At 37.0% G+C, this 15,183-nt stretch overlaps 1 protein-coding gene across 1 annotated transcript in view; it reads left to right on the forward strand.

Moving 5' to 3' along the window:
- The window catches only part of EXOC6B (exocyst complex component 6B), a 707,283-nt gene that overhangs the window by 292,655 nt on the left and 399,445 nt on the right, over window positions 1-15,183 (forward strand). Inside the window, exon 7 of the mRNA XM_052647541.1 lies at window positions 10,322-10,498. Coding sequence (XP_052503501.1) covers window positions 10,322-10,498 — 177 coding nt within the window. The remainder of the gene's footprint in view (window positions 1-10,321; window positions 10,499-15,183) is intronic.

Raw genomic sequence — 15,183 nt, forward strand, 5'->3', positions numbered from 1 at the left:
CACCTAATGTTTTCCTTTATATCTTCAATCTTTGTCTTCTCATCTTTAAAGGACACCAATCATATTGAATTAAAGACTCAGCCTGCTGCAATATTACTTCATCTTATATACATCTGCAGTTATCCTATTTCTAAATAACATCATATTCTGAGATGTTAAGGACTTCAACATTTCTTTTAGGGGGCAAATTTAACCTCATTAAAATTTCTGAAGGATATTTCCTGGATTTAGAATTTAAAGTTGCTAATTTTTCAATTTTATTTTTATTTCTATTGCTTTCTGAACTCTACAGTTTCTGATAAGAGATAAATAGTCATTTGTATTGTTTTTCTGCAGTATATAATACAGTGTTTTTTCCCAGTGGCTTTAAAATTTTTCTCTTTATCTTTGATTTTCAGTAGTTTGACTATGGTGTTCCCATTGGGATTCATTAAGCTTCTTGACTCTGGTACTTTATGTCTTATATAAAATGTGGGAAATTTTCACCTATTGTTTTTTCAGGTTTTTTTCTTCACTGTATTGTTTCTCCTTTTGTTCTAGGACTCTGGTACTACTTAGGTTAGACTTTTTGACAGTGCCTTCCATATTATGCGGGCTTTGTTTTACATGTTTGTTTGCTTTTTTAATCTTTTATTTATTCTTTTCCTAATTTGATCATTTCTATTGTTCTGTCTTCAAGTTCACTATGTCTTTTTGACTGTTAAGTGCTTTAAATGGTGAATTCTTTATTTCAGATACTTTATTTTTCAGTCATATAATTTACTTTGGTTGTTCTACATAGTTTTTATTTTTCTGATGATATTTACTGTCATTTCATTAGTTTATAATGAGAGTGAACAGGACATAATAAATCTTTGGCAGAAACAGAGTTGTGGTACATCTGATGTCAACAAAGCATCTACATATGTTAAACAAATTACTAACAGTTCTGAAGGAAGAAAGAGACAGCAATACAATAGTAATAGGAGGCTTAAATACCCAACTTGGACAATGGATAGATCTCCCAGACAGAAAAGTCAGTAAGGAACCATTGGACTTGCACTAAACCTAAGACCAAATAGACTTAAAAAAGCATATAAAGTTTATTCCACCTAACAATAGAATACATATTCTTCTGAAGTGCACACAGAGCATTCTACAGGGTAGATTACATGTTAGTTCACAAAACAAGTCTAAGCGAGTGTAAGAAGATTGAGATTATACCAAAGGATATTTTTTATACTATTATAAAATTATGCTATGTTTCTAATCACAATGGTATGAAACTTGAAGTCAGTAACAGATGGAAAACTGGAAAATGTATAAATGTGTGGAAAGTAAACAACACACTGCTGAACAACTTAGCAATAATGAATCAGGAAGAACAGGAAATGTGAAAGGATCAATTTTGAGTAAGGAGATTGAAACAGTAATAAAACACCTCCCAAAATCTAGAGAAGAGTTAACATCAGTTGTTCTAAATTCTTCTAATAAATTGAAGAGGGAACACTCTCAAACTTATGTTACAAGGTGTCTTAATAAGGTGAAAGTGAAAGTCACTCAGTGTGTCCGACTCTCTGTGACCCCATGAACTATACAGTCCGTGGAATTCTCCAGGCCCGAATACTGCAGTGGGTGGCCTTTCCCTTCTCCAGCATCTGTTTATGGCCTTTCTGATCATTATGAGGTAGTACCTCATCGTACTTTTGTTGCACTCCTCTAATAATTAACAATGTTGAGCATCTTTATATGTGCCACTGGCTATATATATGTCTTCTTTGGAGAAATTGCTATTGAGGTTTTCTGTCCATTATTTGATTAGGTTGTTTGTTTTTTTGTTATTGAGATATGTGAGCTGTTTGTGTATCTTGAAATCTAATCCCTTGTCATTTGGATCATGCACAAACATTTTCTTCTAGTCTGCAGGTTTTTTTGTTTTGTTTGTGGTTTCCTCTGGGCCTCCCTGGTGGCTCAGATGGTAAAGAATCCACCTGCAATGCAGGAAACCTGGGTTGGGAAGATCCCCTGGAGGAGGGCATGGCAACCCACTCCAGTATTTTCACCTAGAAAATCCCTATAGCAGAGGAGCTTGGCAGGCTAAAGTCCATGGGATCCAAAGAGTCAGACATGACTGAGCAACTAAGCACATGGTGCCCTTTGCTGTGCAGAAGCCTAAGATTTTGAAAAGGTCCTATTTGTTTATTTTTGCTTTTATTTCTATTGCCTTGGGGGACGACTGAAGAAAACATTGGTATGATTCCTGGCAATCTTTTTCTATATAATAAACCAAATTTTTAATTTTGAGGATACCAATGAATTTTTCAAACATATTATTTTGTTTTCTACCTTATCTGCCCCATCTAGCTAGTACTTTTTATTGTTGTTATTTGTTTCCTCATATTGGTATTTTGTATCTCTTTCCAGTTGGATATTTTCCTCAAATATCTATTGATCCTTGGCCAGTCACTCATATTTAGTAATAAATTACTTAACCATTTACAGGAAAGTCTATGGGCATGGACTTGTCAAGTAGCAAACTTCATGGAATTCTACAAAGAAAATCACATCTTTGATTGGAAAATACAAATAGTACTTTGTGACAATTCTTTATTAATTTCTCTAGAAAAAAATTTTCCAATCTCCCAACTAAGACTATAAGTGCAAACATTCCATGCAAGGGAGTTGGATGGCCAGATCATATGGCAACTCTACTTTTAGTTTTTTAAGAAACCTCCATACTGTTTCCCACAGTGGCTATATTGATTTACATTCCCACCCAGTGAAAGAGATGGGAATACCAGACCACCTGATCCGCCTCCTGAGAAATCTGTATGCAGGTCAGGAAGCAACAGTTAGAACTGGACTTGGAACAACAGACTGGTTCCAAATTGGTAAAGGAGTATGTCAAGGCTGTATATTGTCACCCTGCTTATTTAACTTATGTGCAGAGTACATCATGAGAAATGCTGGGCTGGAAGAAGCACAAGGTGGATTCAAGATTGCCAGGAGAAATATCAATAACCTCAGATAAGCAGATGATACCACCCTTAAGATCATGGCATCCAGTTCCATCACTTCATGGCAAATAGATGGGGAAACACTGGAAACAGTGGAAGACTTTATTTTGGGGGGCTCCAAAATCACTGCAGATGGTGACTGCAGCCATGAAATTAAAAGACACTTACTCTTTGAAAGAAAAGTTATGACCAACCTAGATAGCACATTAAAAAGCAGAGACATTACTTTGCCAACAAAGGTCTGTCTAGTCAAGGCTATGGTTTTTCCAGTGGTCATGTATGGATGTGAGAGTTGGACTATAAAGAAAGCTGAGTGGCGAAGAATTGATACTTTTAAGCTGTGGTGTTGGAGAAGACTCTTGAGAGTCCCTTGGACTGCAAGGAGATCCAACCAGTCCATCCTAAAGGAGATCAGTCCTGAATATTCATTGGAACGACTGATGCTGAAGCTGAAACTCCAATCCTTTGGCCACTTGATGTGAAGAACTGACTCATTTGAAAAGACCCTGATGCTGGGCAAGATTGAAGGTGGGAGGAGGAGGGGATGACAGAGGATGAGATGGTTGGATGGCATCACTGACTCAATGGACTGAGTTTGAGTAAACTCTGGGAGTTGGAGATGGACAGGGAGGCCTGGTGTGCTGCAGTCCATGGGATTGCAAAAGAGTCAGACACGACTGAGCGACTAACTGTAACTGTACAGTGGTATACTTGTAGGGCAGTTTGCTTCCTTCATCCCCAGACTTCTGAGAAGCCATATGGAACTCACTGTTGGTGGCACGAAATGGGGAGTGTATCTGTTCGGTCTTTGGTCAAAGTTTGTCTCACTTCTGGGTTGAGAATCATGAATGCTAATTAATTGTTGTGGGATTCCACACTATAACGTCTGCAAAACCTCTGGGTAGGGAGCTGGAAGCGTGGGGTACATGCTAAGTTGGTTTCAGTTTACACTATATGATGCTTCCAAGGCTGCCCAGAACTGGTTGCTGATATTATACTTGAAATAAGAGCTGAACATGAGAGGATGTGAGGTAGAGTACAAGAAGTGTGCAGTACAGATATCTAATAGCTACAGTATAGTACAAATACAAAATTGAATGGCAGTATGAAGAAGTATTAGATAACATTAATCATTGTGTATCTAAATATTGCTAGATCTTTGATGCTTCCAGAGTAGAGAGTGAAACAAGATTCCTATCTCACATTCAGAGGAAGATAGGTGGAATTTAAAATTTTAGCGTTTTTTTTTTCTTTTAATGTATCTTTTTAAAAAAATGTGCAACATAATAAATATAATTAGCTCTGCTCTGTGTTATATAAAGTTGATAAGAGTAAATCCCAGGAAGTCTCATCATATAGAGCAAAAAATTTTTCTATTTACCTAATTTTTTATCTGTATAAGATAATGGATGTTCACCAACATTATTGGGATAATTATTTCATGATTATATTAAGTCAAAAACTTTTGCTTGGACGTATCTTTTAATTCAGGATCATTTACATGGGGCTTTCTTGGTGCCTCAGTGGTAAAGAATGTGATTGCCAACAGGAGACACAAGTTTGATCCCTGATCTGGGAAAGTCCTGCATGCCACAGAGCGCCTAAGCCCATGTGCCATAAACTGTGGGGTCTGTGCTCTAGAGGCTGGGACCTGCAAGTACTGAGGCTCCGTGCCGCAAATACTGAAGTCCGAGCACCTTGGAGTGCAAGCTCTGCAACAAGAGAAGCCACTTCAATGAGAGGCCCACCCACCACAATTAGAGAGTAGGCCCCGCTGTCTGCAGCTGGAGAAAAGCCCCGCAGCAAGAAGACCCACCGCAGCCAAAAGTGAATAAATAAATAAAATCATAGAAAAATGAGTGAATGATCAGGCACGTAAATTAAATTCCATTGAGCTAAAAGCCTGTTCCCAAACACAGTACTTCTGCACATTAATTTAAAAAATTATTTTTAAAGACAATTTACATGTATTTCTTATTTAATCCTTGTGGCAGTTCTGAGTAGATGGGATGTTGCATTGAGAAGAACCTACCCATGGTTATAGAATTAATATATTGTAGAGCTTAGATTTAAACGTATGTTGCTCAAAGAAGGGGTTTTTTTTGCCTTCTTTTTCTTTTCTGATACAACACACTGTGATTGAAGTCCGTGTTAGAGCTATAAGCCTAGGCCTCTCTCCAATTGTATGTATTCCTTTAGTCCACTAGAGGTCAGTATTGGGCTGATAAAGAAAGGAACCTTTGTTTTTTTTGATTCACAGAATTTTGAGTCTTATTGCTAGGTACCCTTGGAAGTTGTATTTGCAATAAAACTTTATTTAATGGCATGTGTAATGACAGCTGTAAAAGTTTCAATAGCTACATTTTTCAGTGAATAATTCAAGTTAGGTGATTCTTATGCCGCCCCCACCCACTTTAGATAAATAGGAGAATATTGAAATTATGTCTTTTACAGACATCCCTCTTTTTTGTTGGGCCAAATCTCATTCTTACATAGGTCTCTTTTATTATTTTTTCCTTAATATAGTAAGCATTTATCTGAGTTTCCTGTGTGTTTGTGATTGTGTCTGGACTCGGAGGATTCTAAGAATGGGCAAGTATGTTTCCTATCCTGAAGAAGAGACGTGTTGAACTCTGAAGTGCTGTACTGTCATTTTTTATTTGAATACTTGACAAGTTTACTTAACTCATCTTCTCTATCCTGCCTTCAACTTACTATTTCCGCAGTTCCTATTTTTTGGAATGATCCCATTGTCTAGTCTTCAAGACCAGAATATTTGCAGTTATTTTTATTGTGTTCCCCTCTTCCACATACAACATTTAAATCAGTAAACTGTATTGCTTCTGCTTCTTCTGTATCTGCTGCTCCCTTAATTCGAATTCTCATCATTGTTATTTGGACTCCTTTAGTGACCTATATTGATGTTCCTGTTTCTAGTCTTTCTCTTCTCCCAGTTGACCATTCCTCAGCTCCCAGAGGTTGTGCCCGAATTGTAAAGCTGATCTTTTTCTCCCCTTGCTCACATTCTGCTCTTGTTCCTCCATTGCCTCCTAGCTGCCCTTGAAACTACTTTGTACGGCATCTTTAACTTCGTCTGTTACTGTTGTTCAGTCGCCAAGTCCTGTCCAGCTCTTTGTGACCCATGGACTTCGGCACAGCAGTCTCCTCTATCCTTCACTGTCTCCCAGAGTTTGCTCAGATTCCTGTCCATTGAGTTGGTGATGCTATTCAACCATCTTGCCCTCTGCCGCCTCCTTCTCCCTTTGCCTTCAGTCTTTTCCAGCATCAGGGTCTTTTCTAATGAGTCTGCTCTTCACCTCAGGTGGCCAAAGTATTGGAGTTTCAGCTTCAGCATCAGTCCTTCCAATGAATATTCAGGGTTGATTTCCTTTATGATTGACTGATTTGACTATCTCTTGTTAGTCCTTCATAACTTATATTCTTGTACAAAATTACTTATTACTTGGGTGGATAATGTTATTTCACATGTCTTTTCTTATGCAGTTTCTTTCTTCTGGAATGGCTACCCTTTCTACCTACTTCCCTTTGTAAAAATCATATTCACTTTTTAAAATTGGAGGATAATTGCTTTCCAATGTTGTGTTAGTTTCTATTGTACAACATAGTGAATCATCTGTAAGTATACGTATATCCCCCTGCTTCTTGAGCCTCCCCACTTGCTACCTTTTCCTCCAAGTTCCTGAAATCCCTTCTTGCAGATATGATTACTTTCTGCTAATCATCCTACCCATGTTTATTTCTGTCATTATACTCATTGCACTGAATTTCAGCCACTTGTGTGCTTATCCATTTCTTAAAATGATGTGAGTTTCAAAGAGTCGGAAAATCTGTTTTATTCTTTGTATAGTCAACACAATACTGGGACTCAAGTGGTTGTTCAGTACATGTTTGACTGAAAGTAGGGATATAGGGAGAAAGCACTGTGAGTTAAAACAGTGAGAGGAGGCTTTCTAAAGGAAAAAGAATTTTAGTTGGGTTTTGGAGGAAAGATTGAGTACAGGTAGGGAGAGTTCATCTAGAAGAGAAATGGCTTAAGCAAAGATAGAGTAGTGAAAATATTCTTAGTATATCATGAGGTAGATTCTGTTCCAAGCAGAAATTCATGTTGGAGAGTACTGGAAAATACATTGGGACAGTCAGGTTCACCTCCCATTAACTGTAATGAGAAGGCGATGAGTTCCATTTTAGGTATGTAGTAAGTGAAGTGATGATGGAAGACACAGTAGTATATGCAACTAGAGATATGCTATTGAATTTTGAAAGAGTGGAAAGAGTGACAGAAGAGCAGGGGTTGAGGAATAAACTTGCTTTATTTCTATATATTAGGAAAACAGAGAAGAACATATGTGAGGGAATCTTGAGGAAGAGGTGGTTAAATGTGTAAAGATTATTCACAAAGAGAATGAACAAAGAAGTTAAAAAAAAGCCTAAATGTTTTCTAAGGTCTGTTTGTTTGCTTGATACCCTGTTACCTGCACTCTGGGCAGCAAAAGTCAGTCAGCTGCTTCTCTGTCTCCAAGGCTGTCCTTGGAGGGACAGAGTAAATGGTCCTGGCGAGATGGCTTAGCAGGTTAGAAAAGAGCTCTGAAGAACTTGTATGGACTTTAGAGTCACATTTTAGTTTTTACATATATTGCATATATTTACATATTTTAATCTCTATTTACTCTTCTCTACTTCCTGCCAGTCCCATAACATAATTTTGAATAGATGGTGGTTTTCCTTTGCTTTCTAATGGGTAATATCTGAGTATTTATTTCATTATTCTACCTGTTTTAGTATTTCCAACTTGATTAGTTCTTTCTTGGCAGATCTGCCCTGACTGCTCCTTTATAAATGGAAAAGCCTTGATAATTTTGACAGAGACCCCAAGTTACTATAGAGCTTTGGAATAAACCTTGCAGGGTGCTCATTTCTAGCATAGGGTATGTTGATTTGGGCTAAGCTACTTTGTGCTCCATCAAAGTGACTGGTAAACCAGGCACAAAAAGAACAAATCATAGATGATCTAAAATTACTTCCATAGGGTTTCTTTCAGATTTGTATTATTTGAAGTATAAATGATAGTACTTAAATGTGGCTCCTCTTGATTGCTTTTGGTACATTGATATTATTTTATTGATTGTGAGAGAAAAATATTTAACTTTGGATTCAATAAAATAAAACCAACTTATGAAAGCTTTTAGTTTTGCTGTACTGAGAGAAAGAGTAAAGAGACAAGTGATCATTCTCTAGTTGAGGGCTTGCTTTTTTAATATGAAAGCTTTAGCTTTCTAGAGTCCTCAGTCTCTTTTTGTGTGGTTTACATTGAAATAAGTGAGAGGGGTGAACTTCCTACTTTTGAGAGGAGTAGGAAGAATGTTTTATCTAATTTGGGATCTCAAATGCTTTAAGGATATGTATGTCTTGTTTACAAACATAAAGTAAATGTTATTGGGTATCTTCCCTCTCAGTTTTGTTACTGAAGCCATGTATTTTATGTAAGTCAAATTAAAATATCAACAAGTACTATGCAGACAAACAAGTTGGCCCATTGATTCAAATCTCTGGAATGTAGATTCTTTTCATTTTCTTGGCAGAGTCTAGCTCACATAGTTCAAGTTTTTCTCTGTCCTGTTATAATTGTCTTATTTAACTAGTGCCTGAACTAACCCTTATACTTAGTAGTTATCTAGAATTCTTAATCTCATTCAAAATATTTGGAGATTCTGGTTTTTCTCTTGAACTAATTTCTACTTGTTGCTGAGCAGAAACATCATATAGTGATTAAGGAATGTGTATTCTGAGAAGTCACATTTCTTAAGCTTTATATCTTTGGATGATACTAAGTATTAATATTATTGTTTTAAAAAGAAAAGTTCCATTGTGAAACACTTTTGGAACATGCTGGATTAAAGCATGTTAAATAACTTTTCTTAAAATATGACTTTTCCCAGTTTTTATTCTGTTAATGTATTATACATCATATGTCTACAAGAAGGTTTGCATAGCATGGAGTGTTTCACATTTATTTGACTGCAGAACTCTTTTTGAGGGGGCTGTTTTTGTCATGCTTTATGGGACTGTTGGTATAGTGGGAAGATGACTCATATGGAATTTAGGAGCTCACACTTTGGGCTTCTGACTTACCACTTACTAACCTTGTGGCCTCAAACAATCCTTTGTCTTCCAGTGTATTTCCTGAGTGGTGATTACGATCCCTTCCAGCTCTGATACTTTGGTCTAACTTCTGATGTTGACTCTGTATAGTCATGCTTTCCACCTCTTTGGATATATGGAAACCACATTGTTATTTGAGTGTATTTTGTTAAGCTGAGGGAATTACACATTTCTATAAAAGTTTAGAAAAAGAAATGCTTAAAACTCCGATTTCCTCAGACTAAGGTCATGAAATTCTGTTGGATTCATTAGTTCATATTACTCTATTAAGATATTTCATTCTCCTGATTAAAATTTATTGATCTCATATATCCACGTATCTGTTTTTAAGAGTACCCTAAGCTTGAAGACTCCTCTCCCTTTTCTCCAAACCACAGTGGTTCTAGTATAGCACTTATCTTTTAAGAGATAAATATTTAGTCATTTGCACTAATCTCTTTGCTGCTGTGCCATGCTAAGTCACTTCAGTCGTGTTCAACTCAGTGTGACCTTATGGACTGTAGACTGCCAGGCTCCTCTGTCCATGGGATTCTCCAGGCAAGAATACTGGAGTGGGTTGCCATGCCCTCCTTTGGGGAATCTTCCTGACCCAGGGATCCGGCCTGCATCTCTTAAGTCTCTTGCATTGGAGGGCGGGTTCTTTACCCCTAGTGCCACCTGGGAAGCCCCACTCTCTTGGCAAATCAACAGATTTCATTTTTGTGATGACAGTGTGTGTATTTAGAAAATCTTCCCAGGTGGCTCTATTGGTAATGAACCCTTCTGCCAATGCAGAAGACTTAAGAGATGTGGTTCGATTTCTAAATTGGGAAGACCCCCTGGAGGAGGCCATGGCAACCCACTGTCATGTTCTTGCCTGGGGAATTCCTGGCACAGAGGAGCCTGGTGGGCTGCAGTCCATGGGGTTACAAAGAGTTGCACACGACTGAAGTGACTTAGCTCTCACTAAGTGATTATCTTTTTTTTTTCCTATGTGCTACATTAATATGTTTGGTTTTATTTCTGGGACTAAAATTTTATGTATTTTAAGGCATTTCGTTGTATTTTCTTTTGATACCAATTAATTCAAAATTAAAAGTTCTTTGAATGCTCAAGTTTTTTTGTTCTTTTGTTTATTTATTTGTGTGTATTTATTTCTGTCCTAGGCACAACAACAAAGAAACCTGGATAACATCATCTTGCAACAACCCAGGATAGGTAGCAAGAGAAAATCTAAGAAAGAAGCATATACAATTTTTGATACAGAGATAGAAAGCACTAGCCCCAAGTCTGAACAAGATTCAGGAATTCTGGATGTTGAAGATGAGGAAGACGATGAAGAGGTAACTAACATTTGAACCGGGGCAGTGAACTTATTGTTCCTTTAAATATAGTGTGTTTGAGGTGTGATGAGGAATTTATCCATGTAACATAACTCATGTGATCTTCAGGATATTAAAGATCATTTAAAATACAAATGGTGCCTGATTTAAGGAAACTGAAGATGTACTAAGATATCTTAGGTTCTAAATCTTTATATTTTAAATATACTCATCCATTTTTTGTTTGTTTGTTTCAGTGTTTTTGACTGTATACTGAGTACTTCATTAAGGGAAGAATAGAGTTTACCTGACCTAGAGAAAGAGATCTAGATGACCTCCACTGGACCTGGAACAAGTTACTTGAGACAAATAAAAGATGTTACTTTAAACAGTGGGGTGTAAACAAAGAGCTTTCTTAGCCTTGAGAAATGATTCAGATTGAAATTACTAAGTGGTTTCAGAAAGTTGAGAACACATTTCTAGAAGAAATAAATGTATAAGTGATTATAGAGTATCTGGGAATTTTGAGACATGTCCATGCCATCTTAGTTCTGTGACATGTCGAGGTAAAGAATAAGATTAAGTGGCTTACCTAGTATATTTTTATATCTTTCTTTGTTGTTAAAAGTATATTTAATGTATTTTTAAAAATAAAACTACTGTGATATTTGAGATGTCTAGTTAAAATATTTTTGAACTATTCATTATTTGCATAAACTGGATCATTTTTTGTGTAAGTATAGTGGTTAGGAGCATGAACTTTGAAGGCTTATGGACCATTCAGATATTGATTTTGCTATTTTATTTTACTTAAAAATTATGATTAATGATCATATTATTTACTTTTCAAATGCTCACTGAAATGAGCAAGAAACCATTTACTACTATTCTCAGGAACCTGTTTTATCTTTAATTGTCTCTTTTATTGATTCATTTCCCCAGGTAAAACTGGATTCACTGTTTCTTCCCCATCCTTATTCTTTGTTATATCCTTACTACGCATCTTACTCTTCTCTCTCTGCTGAAACTACAGCCCCAAACTTTTCACTAACTTTGTAATCTTAGGTATTGTTTGGAACTTCTTACTATGTCTTCTCACTTAGTCTTCCAAACTAAAATTTGGAACTTTAGTGTCTTTGGAACAAGTGCCTCTGCTATTAAAGGTGGTCAGCAAATTTCACTACTCTTCCTTGCTGATTTCTGTTTCATATTGTTATTATCAGAGTGCCTGTCCTTATTATCATTACTCTTTTTGCTTCAGAAATCAAATTGACGCTATTTAAATGGGGCTGAAAAAAAAAAACTTACTTATTTGTCTAAGTCATTAGCATTTAACTGTCATTGGTATCTGAGAGACTGTCATATATATAAGGTACTACATTCTTTAATATAGTTTTTATTTTTGATGGGATACATTTCTATAATACAAATCAATAATTTTATGTACAGTTTATCAGGTTGTGTTTACTATGTGAATGGGGTACATTAATATTTCACTGGGCATCCCTGGTGGCTCAGATGGTAAAAAAGCTGCTTGCAGTGCAGGAGACATGGGTTTGATCCCTGAGTTGGGATGATCCCCTGGAGAAGGGAATGGCTACCCACTCCAGTATTCTTGCCTGAAGAATTCCATGGACTGAGGAGCCTGGCGAGCTACAGTCCATCGGATTGCAAAGAGCTGGACACGACTGAGCTACTACACAATAGTTAATAAAGTGTGAAAGTTTCATTTTAATCCCTAATGTACTTGGATAAAAAGAACTTTTAATAATTCTAAGATATAGAGCTAAGGAAAAACTAGACATTTCCCTGATACCCATGGAAATAGAACGGGGCAGAGAAGACTTGATCCCCTGAGTATTTTTTAGCATTCTCTCTAGCTTGGAATGACTTGTATGGTTGGATATGGATCCACCCAGGAGACCAGATTGTCAGGGATTAGACTCATCACAAGTAAGAAGTTTTAGTAGCAGTAAAATAAAGCATCAAGATCAAGATGAGGTCCAGTTAACATTTTAAATTTACATTTTTGATTCCCATTAAGGAAATTAAATTCTGTCAGGCACTATGGCTTAACCATAGTGTATGCCCCTGGATAATACACACCCCAAAGAGAGGGTTATGTGATAAGATGAAAGAATGAAAGATGTACACAGTTCTCATATATTAGTGAGAGCCTTCTGGATATGAGCCATTCTTTATTGTTAGCTCACTGAAGATGCTGGGCAAGTCCTTTTTAATTTTTGTTCCATATTTTTTCATTGTTTTGTCTTCTGACGTCCAGAGAAGATGAAGAAAGCCTGACTAGTAAAATATGTTGGGGTTCCTCATAAAGGAAGTATTATAAGAATGTACTTGGAAGTTAGCATTTTAAAATGGTTATGTATCCCAAATCAAACAGAATTTGTATTAGAGATTTGCTGATTGAGCTCTTACAATAAGAATTCAGCACTTTGCTGTCATCTAATGGCATCCTATCTTAAAAAAAAATCCTACCTTATATTTATTTACTTCTCAGTTTGAATCTTCTTCAAGTGCACATTCTTAATCTCAAACCTCATGTAGAGAATTATTTATTTAGATGTCTCCAAACTGGTTTCTTGGCATAGTTCTTGCATGGTGTGAATAAATTCTTCAGATAAGGTCTTCCATGACCCACTGTGACGTTCTGACCTTCATTCTTGTCATTCTTCAACAGACCTCATTGAGAGTAGCATAAATAGTTTTTGAAATATTTTGACTTTAAACTGTGGCATAGAATTGAGTAGTTCTTAATCTATTTGAAGGTCATATTTTCTGTGCGAGTTTGGTAAACTATATGGAAGCTTTACCCAGTAAAATCTATGTACATTCACTTACAAAAAATTATGTATAAAATTTTAGGGAATTTGTGAAACTAATGTTGCCCCTAGGACTTAAGTTAAGAACCTGTGTTGTAGCAAGAGTGCTTCTTGAACATGAATTTGCATAGAAATCAACTTGGAATCACATTTAAATACAGATTCTGATTGTGTAGGTTGGGGGGTGAATCTGAAAGTCTACATATCTAACAAACTCCCTGGTAAGAACTGTGGTTCTGGTCCCTGGGCATACTTTGAGTTGCAAGGCTATAGTGGACCATGAGGAAGCATTTTTAGTACATAAAGCAAACAAATTCATGAATATTTAGGTATCTTACTGATTTTTCATAATGTGTCCTAACATTTTTCCAGTAAAGAATACAGTACTTGAATCAGTTCAGTTCAGTTCAGTTGCTCAGTCATGTCCAACTCTTTGTGACCCTATGGCCTGCAGCACGCCAGGCTTCCCTGTCCATTACCAACTCCCGGAGCTTACTCAAACTCATGTCCATTGAGTCAGTGATGCCGTCCAACCATCTCATCCTCTATCGTCCCTTTCTTCTCCTGCCTGCAGTCCCTCCCAGCATCAGGGTCTTTTCAAATGAGTTAGCTCTTTGCATCAAGTGGCCAAAGTATTGGACTTTCAGCTTCAGCATCAGTCCTTCCAATGAACACCCAGGACTGATCTCCTTTAGATGGACTGGTTGGATCTCCTTGCAGTCCAGGGGACTCTCAAGAGTCTTCTCCATCATCACAGTTCAAAAGCATCAATGCTTTGGCACTCAGCTTTCTTTGTAATCCAACTCTCATATCCATAGATGACTACTGGAAAAACCAAAGCTTTCACTAGACGGACCTTTGTTGACAAAGTAACGTCTCTGCTTTTTAATATGCTGTCTAGATTGGTCATAACTTTTTTTCCAAGAAGCGTCTTTTAAATTCATGGCTACAGTCACCAGCTGCAGTGATTTTGGAGCCCCCCAAAATAAAGTCTCTCACTGTTTCCAGTGTTTCCCTATCTATTCGCCATGAAGTGATGAGACCAGAGGCCATGATCTTCGTTTTCTGAATGTTGAGCTTTAAGCCAACTTTTTCACTCTCCTCTTTCACTTTCATCAGGAGGCTCTTTAGTTCTTCTTTGCTTTCTGCCAAAAGTGTGGTGTCATCTGCATATCTGAGGTTATTGATATTTCCCCTGGCAATCTTGATTCCAGCTTGTGCTTCATCCAGTCCAGCATTTCTCATGATGTACTCTGCATATAAGTTAAATAAGCAGGGTGACAATATACAGCCTTGACGTACTCCTTTCCCAATTTGGAACCTGTCTGTTGTTCCATGTCCAGTTCTAACTGTTGCTTCTTGACCTGCATACAGGTTTCTCAAGAGGCAGGTCAGCTGGTCTGGTATTCCTATCTCTTTCAGAATTCTCCACAGTTTGTGGTGATCCACACAGTCAAAGGCTTTGGCATAGTCAATAAAGCAGAAATAGATGTTTTTCTGGAACTCTCTTGCTTTTTCGATGACCCATCAGATGCTGGCAATTTGATCTGTGGTTCCTCTGCCTTTTCTAAAACGAGCTTGAACATCTGGAAGTTCATGGTTCATGTATTGCTGAAGCCTGGCTTGAAGAATTTTGAGCATTACTTTACTAGTGTGTGAGATGAGTGCAATTGTGCAGTAGTTTGAGCATTCTTTGGCATTGCCTTTCTTTGGGATTGGAATGAAAACTGACCTTTTCCAGTGGCCACTGCTGAGTTTTCCAAATTTGCTGGCATATTGAGTGCAGCACTTTCACAGCATCATCTTTTATGATTTGAAGTAGCTGTTTAAAATAAAAAAAAGTACTTGAATAGAAAGTCATATTTT

The sequence above is a fragment of the Budorcas taxicolor genome, chromosome 11 (genome assembly GCF_023091745.1).
Source record: "Budorcas taxicolor isolate Tak-1 chromosome 11, Takin1.1, whole genome shotgun sequence".
In the NCBI taxonomy this organism is placed as follows: domain Eukaryota; kingdom Metazoa; phylum Chordata; class Mammalia; order Artiodactyla; family Bovidae; genus Budorcas; species Budorcas taxicolor.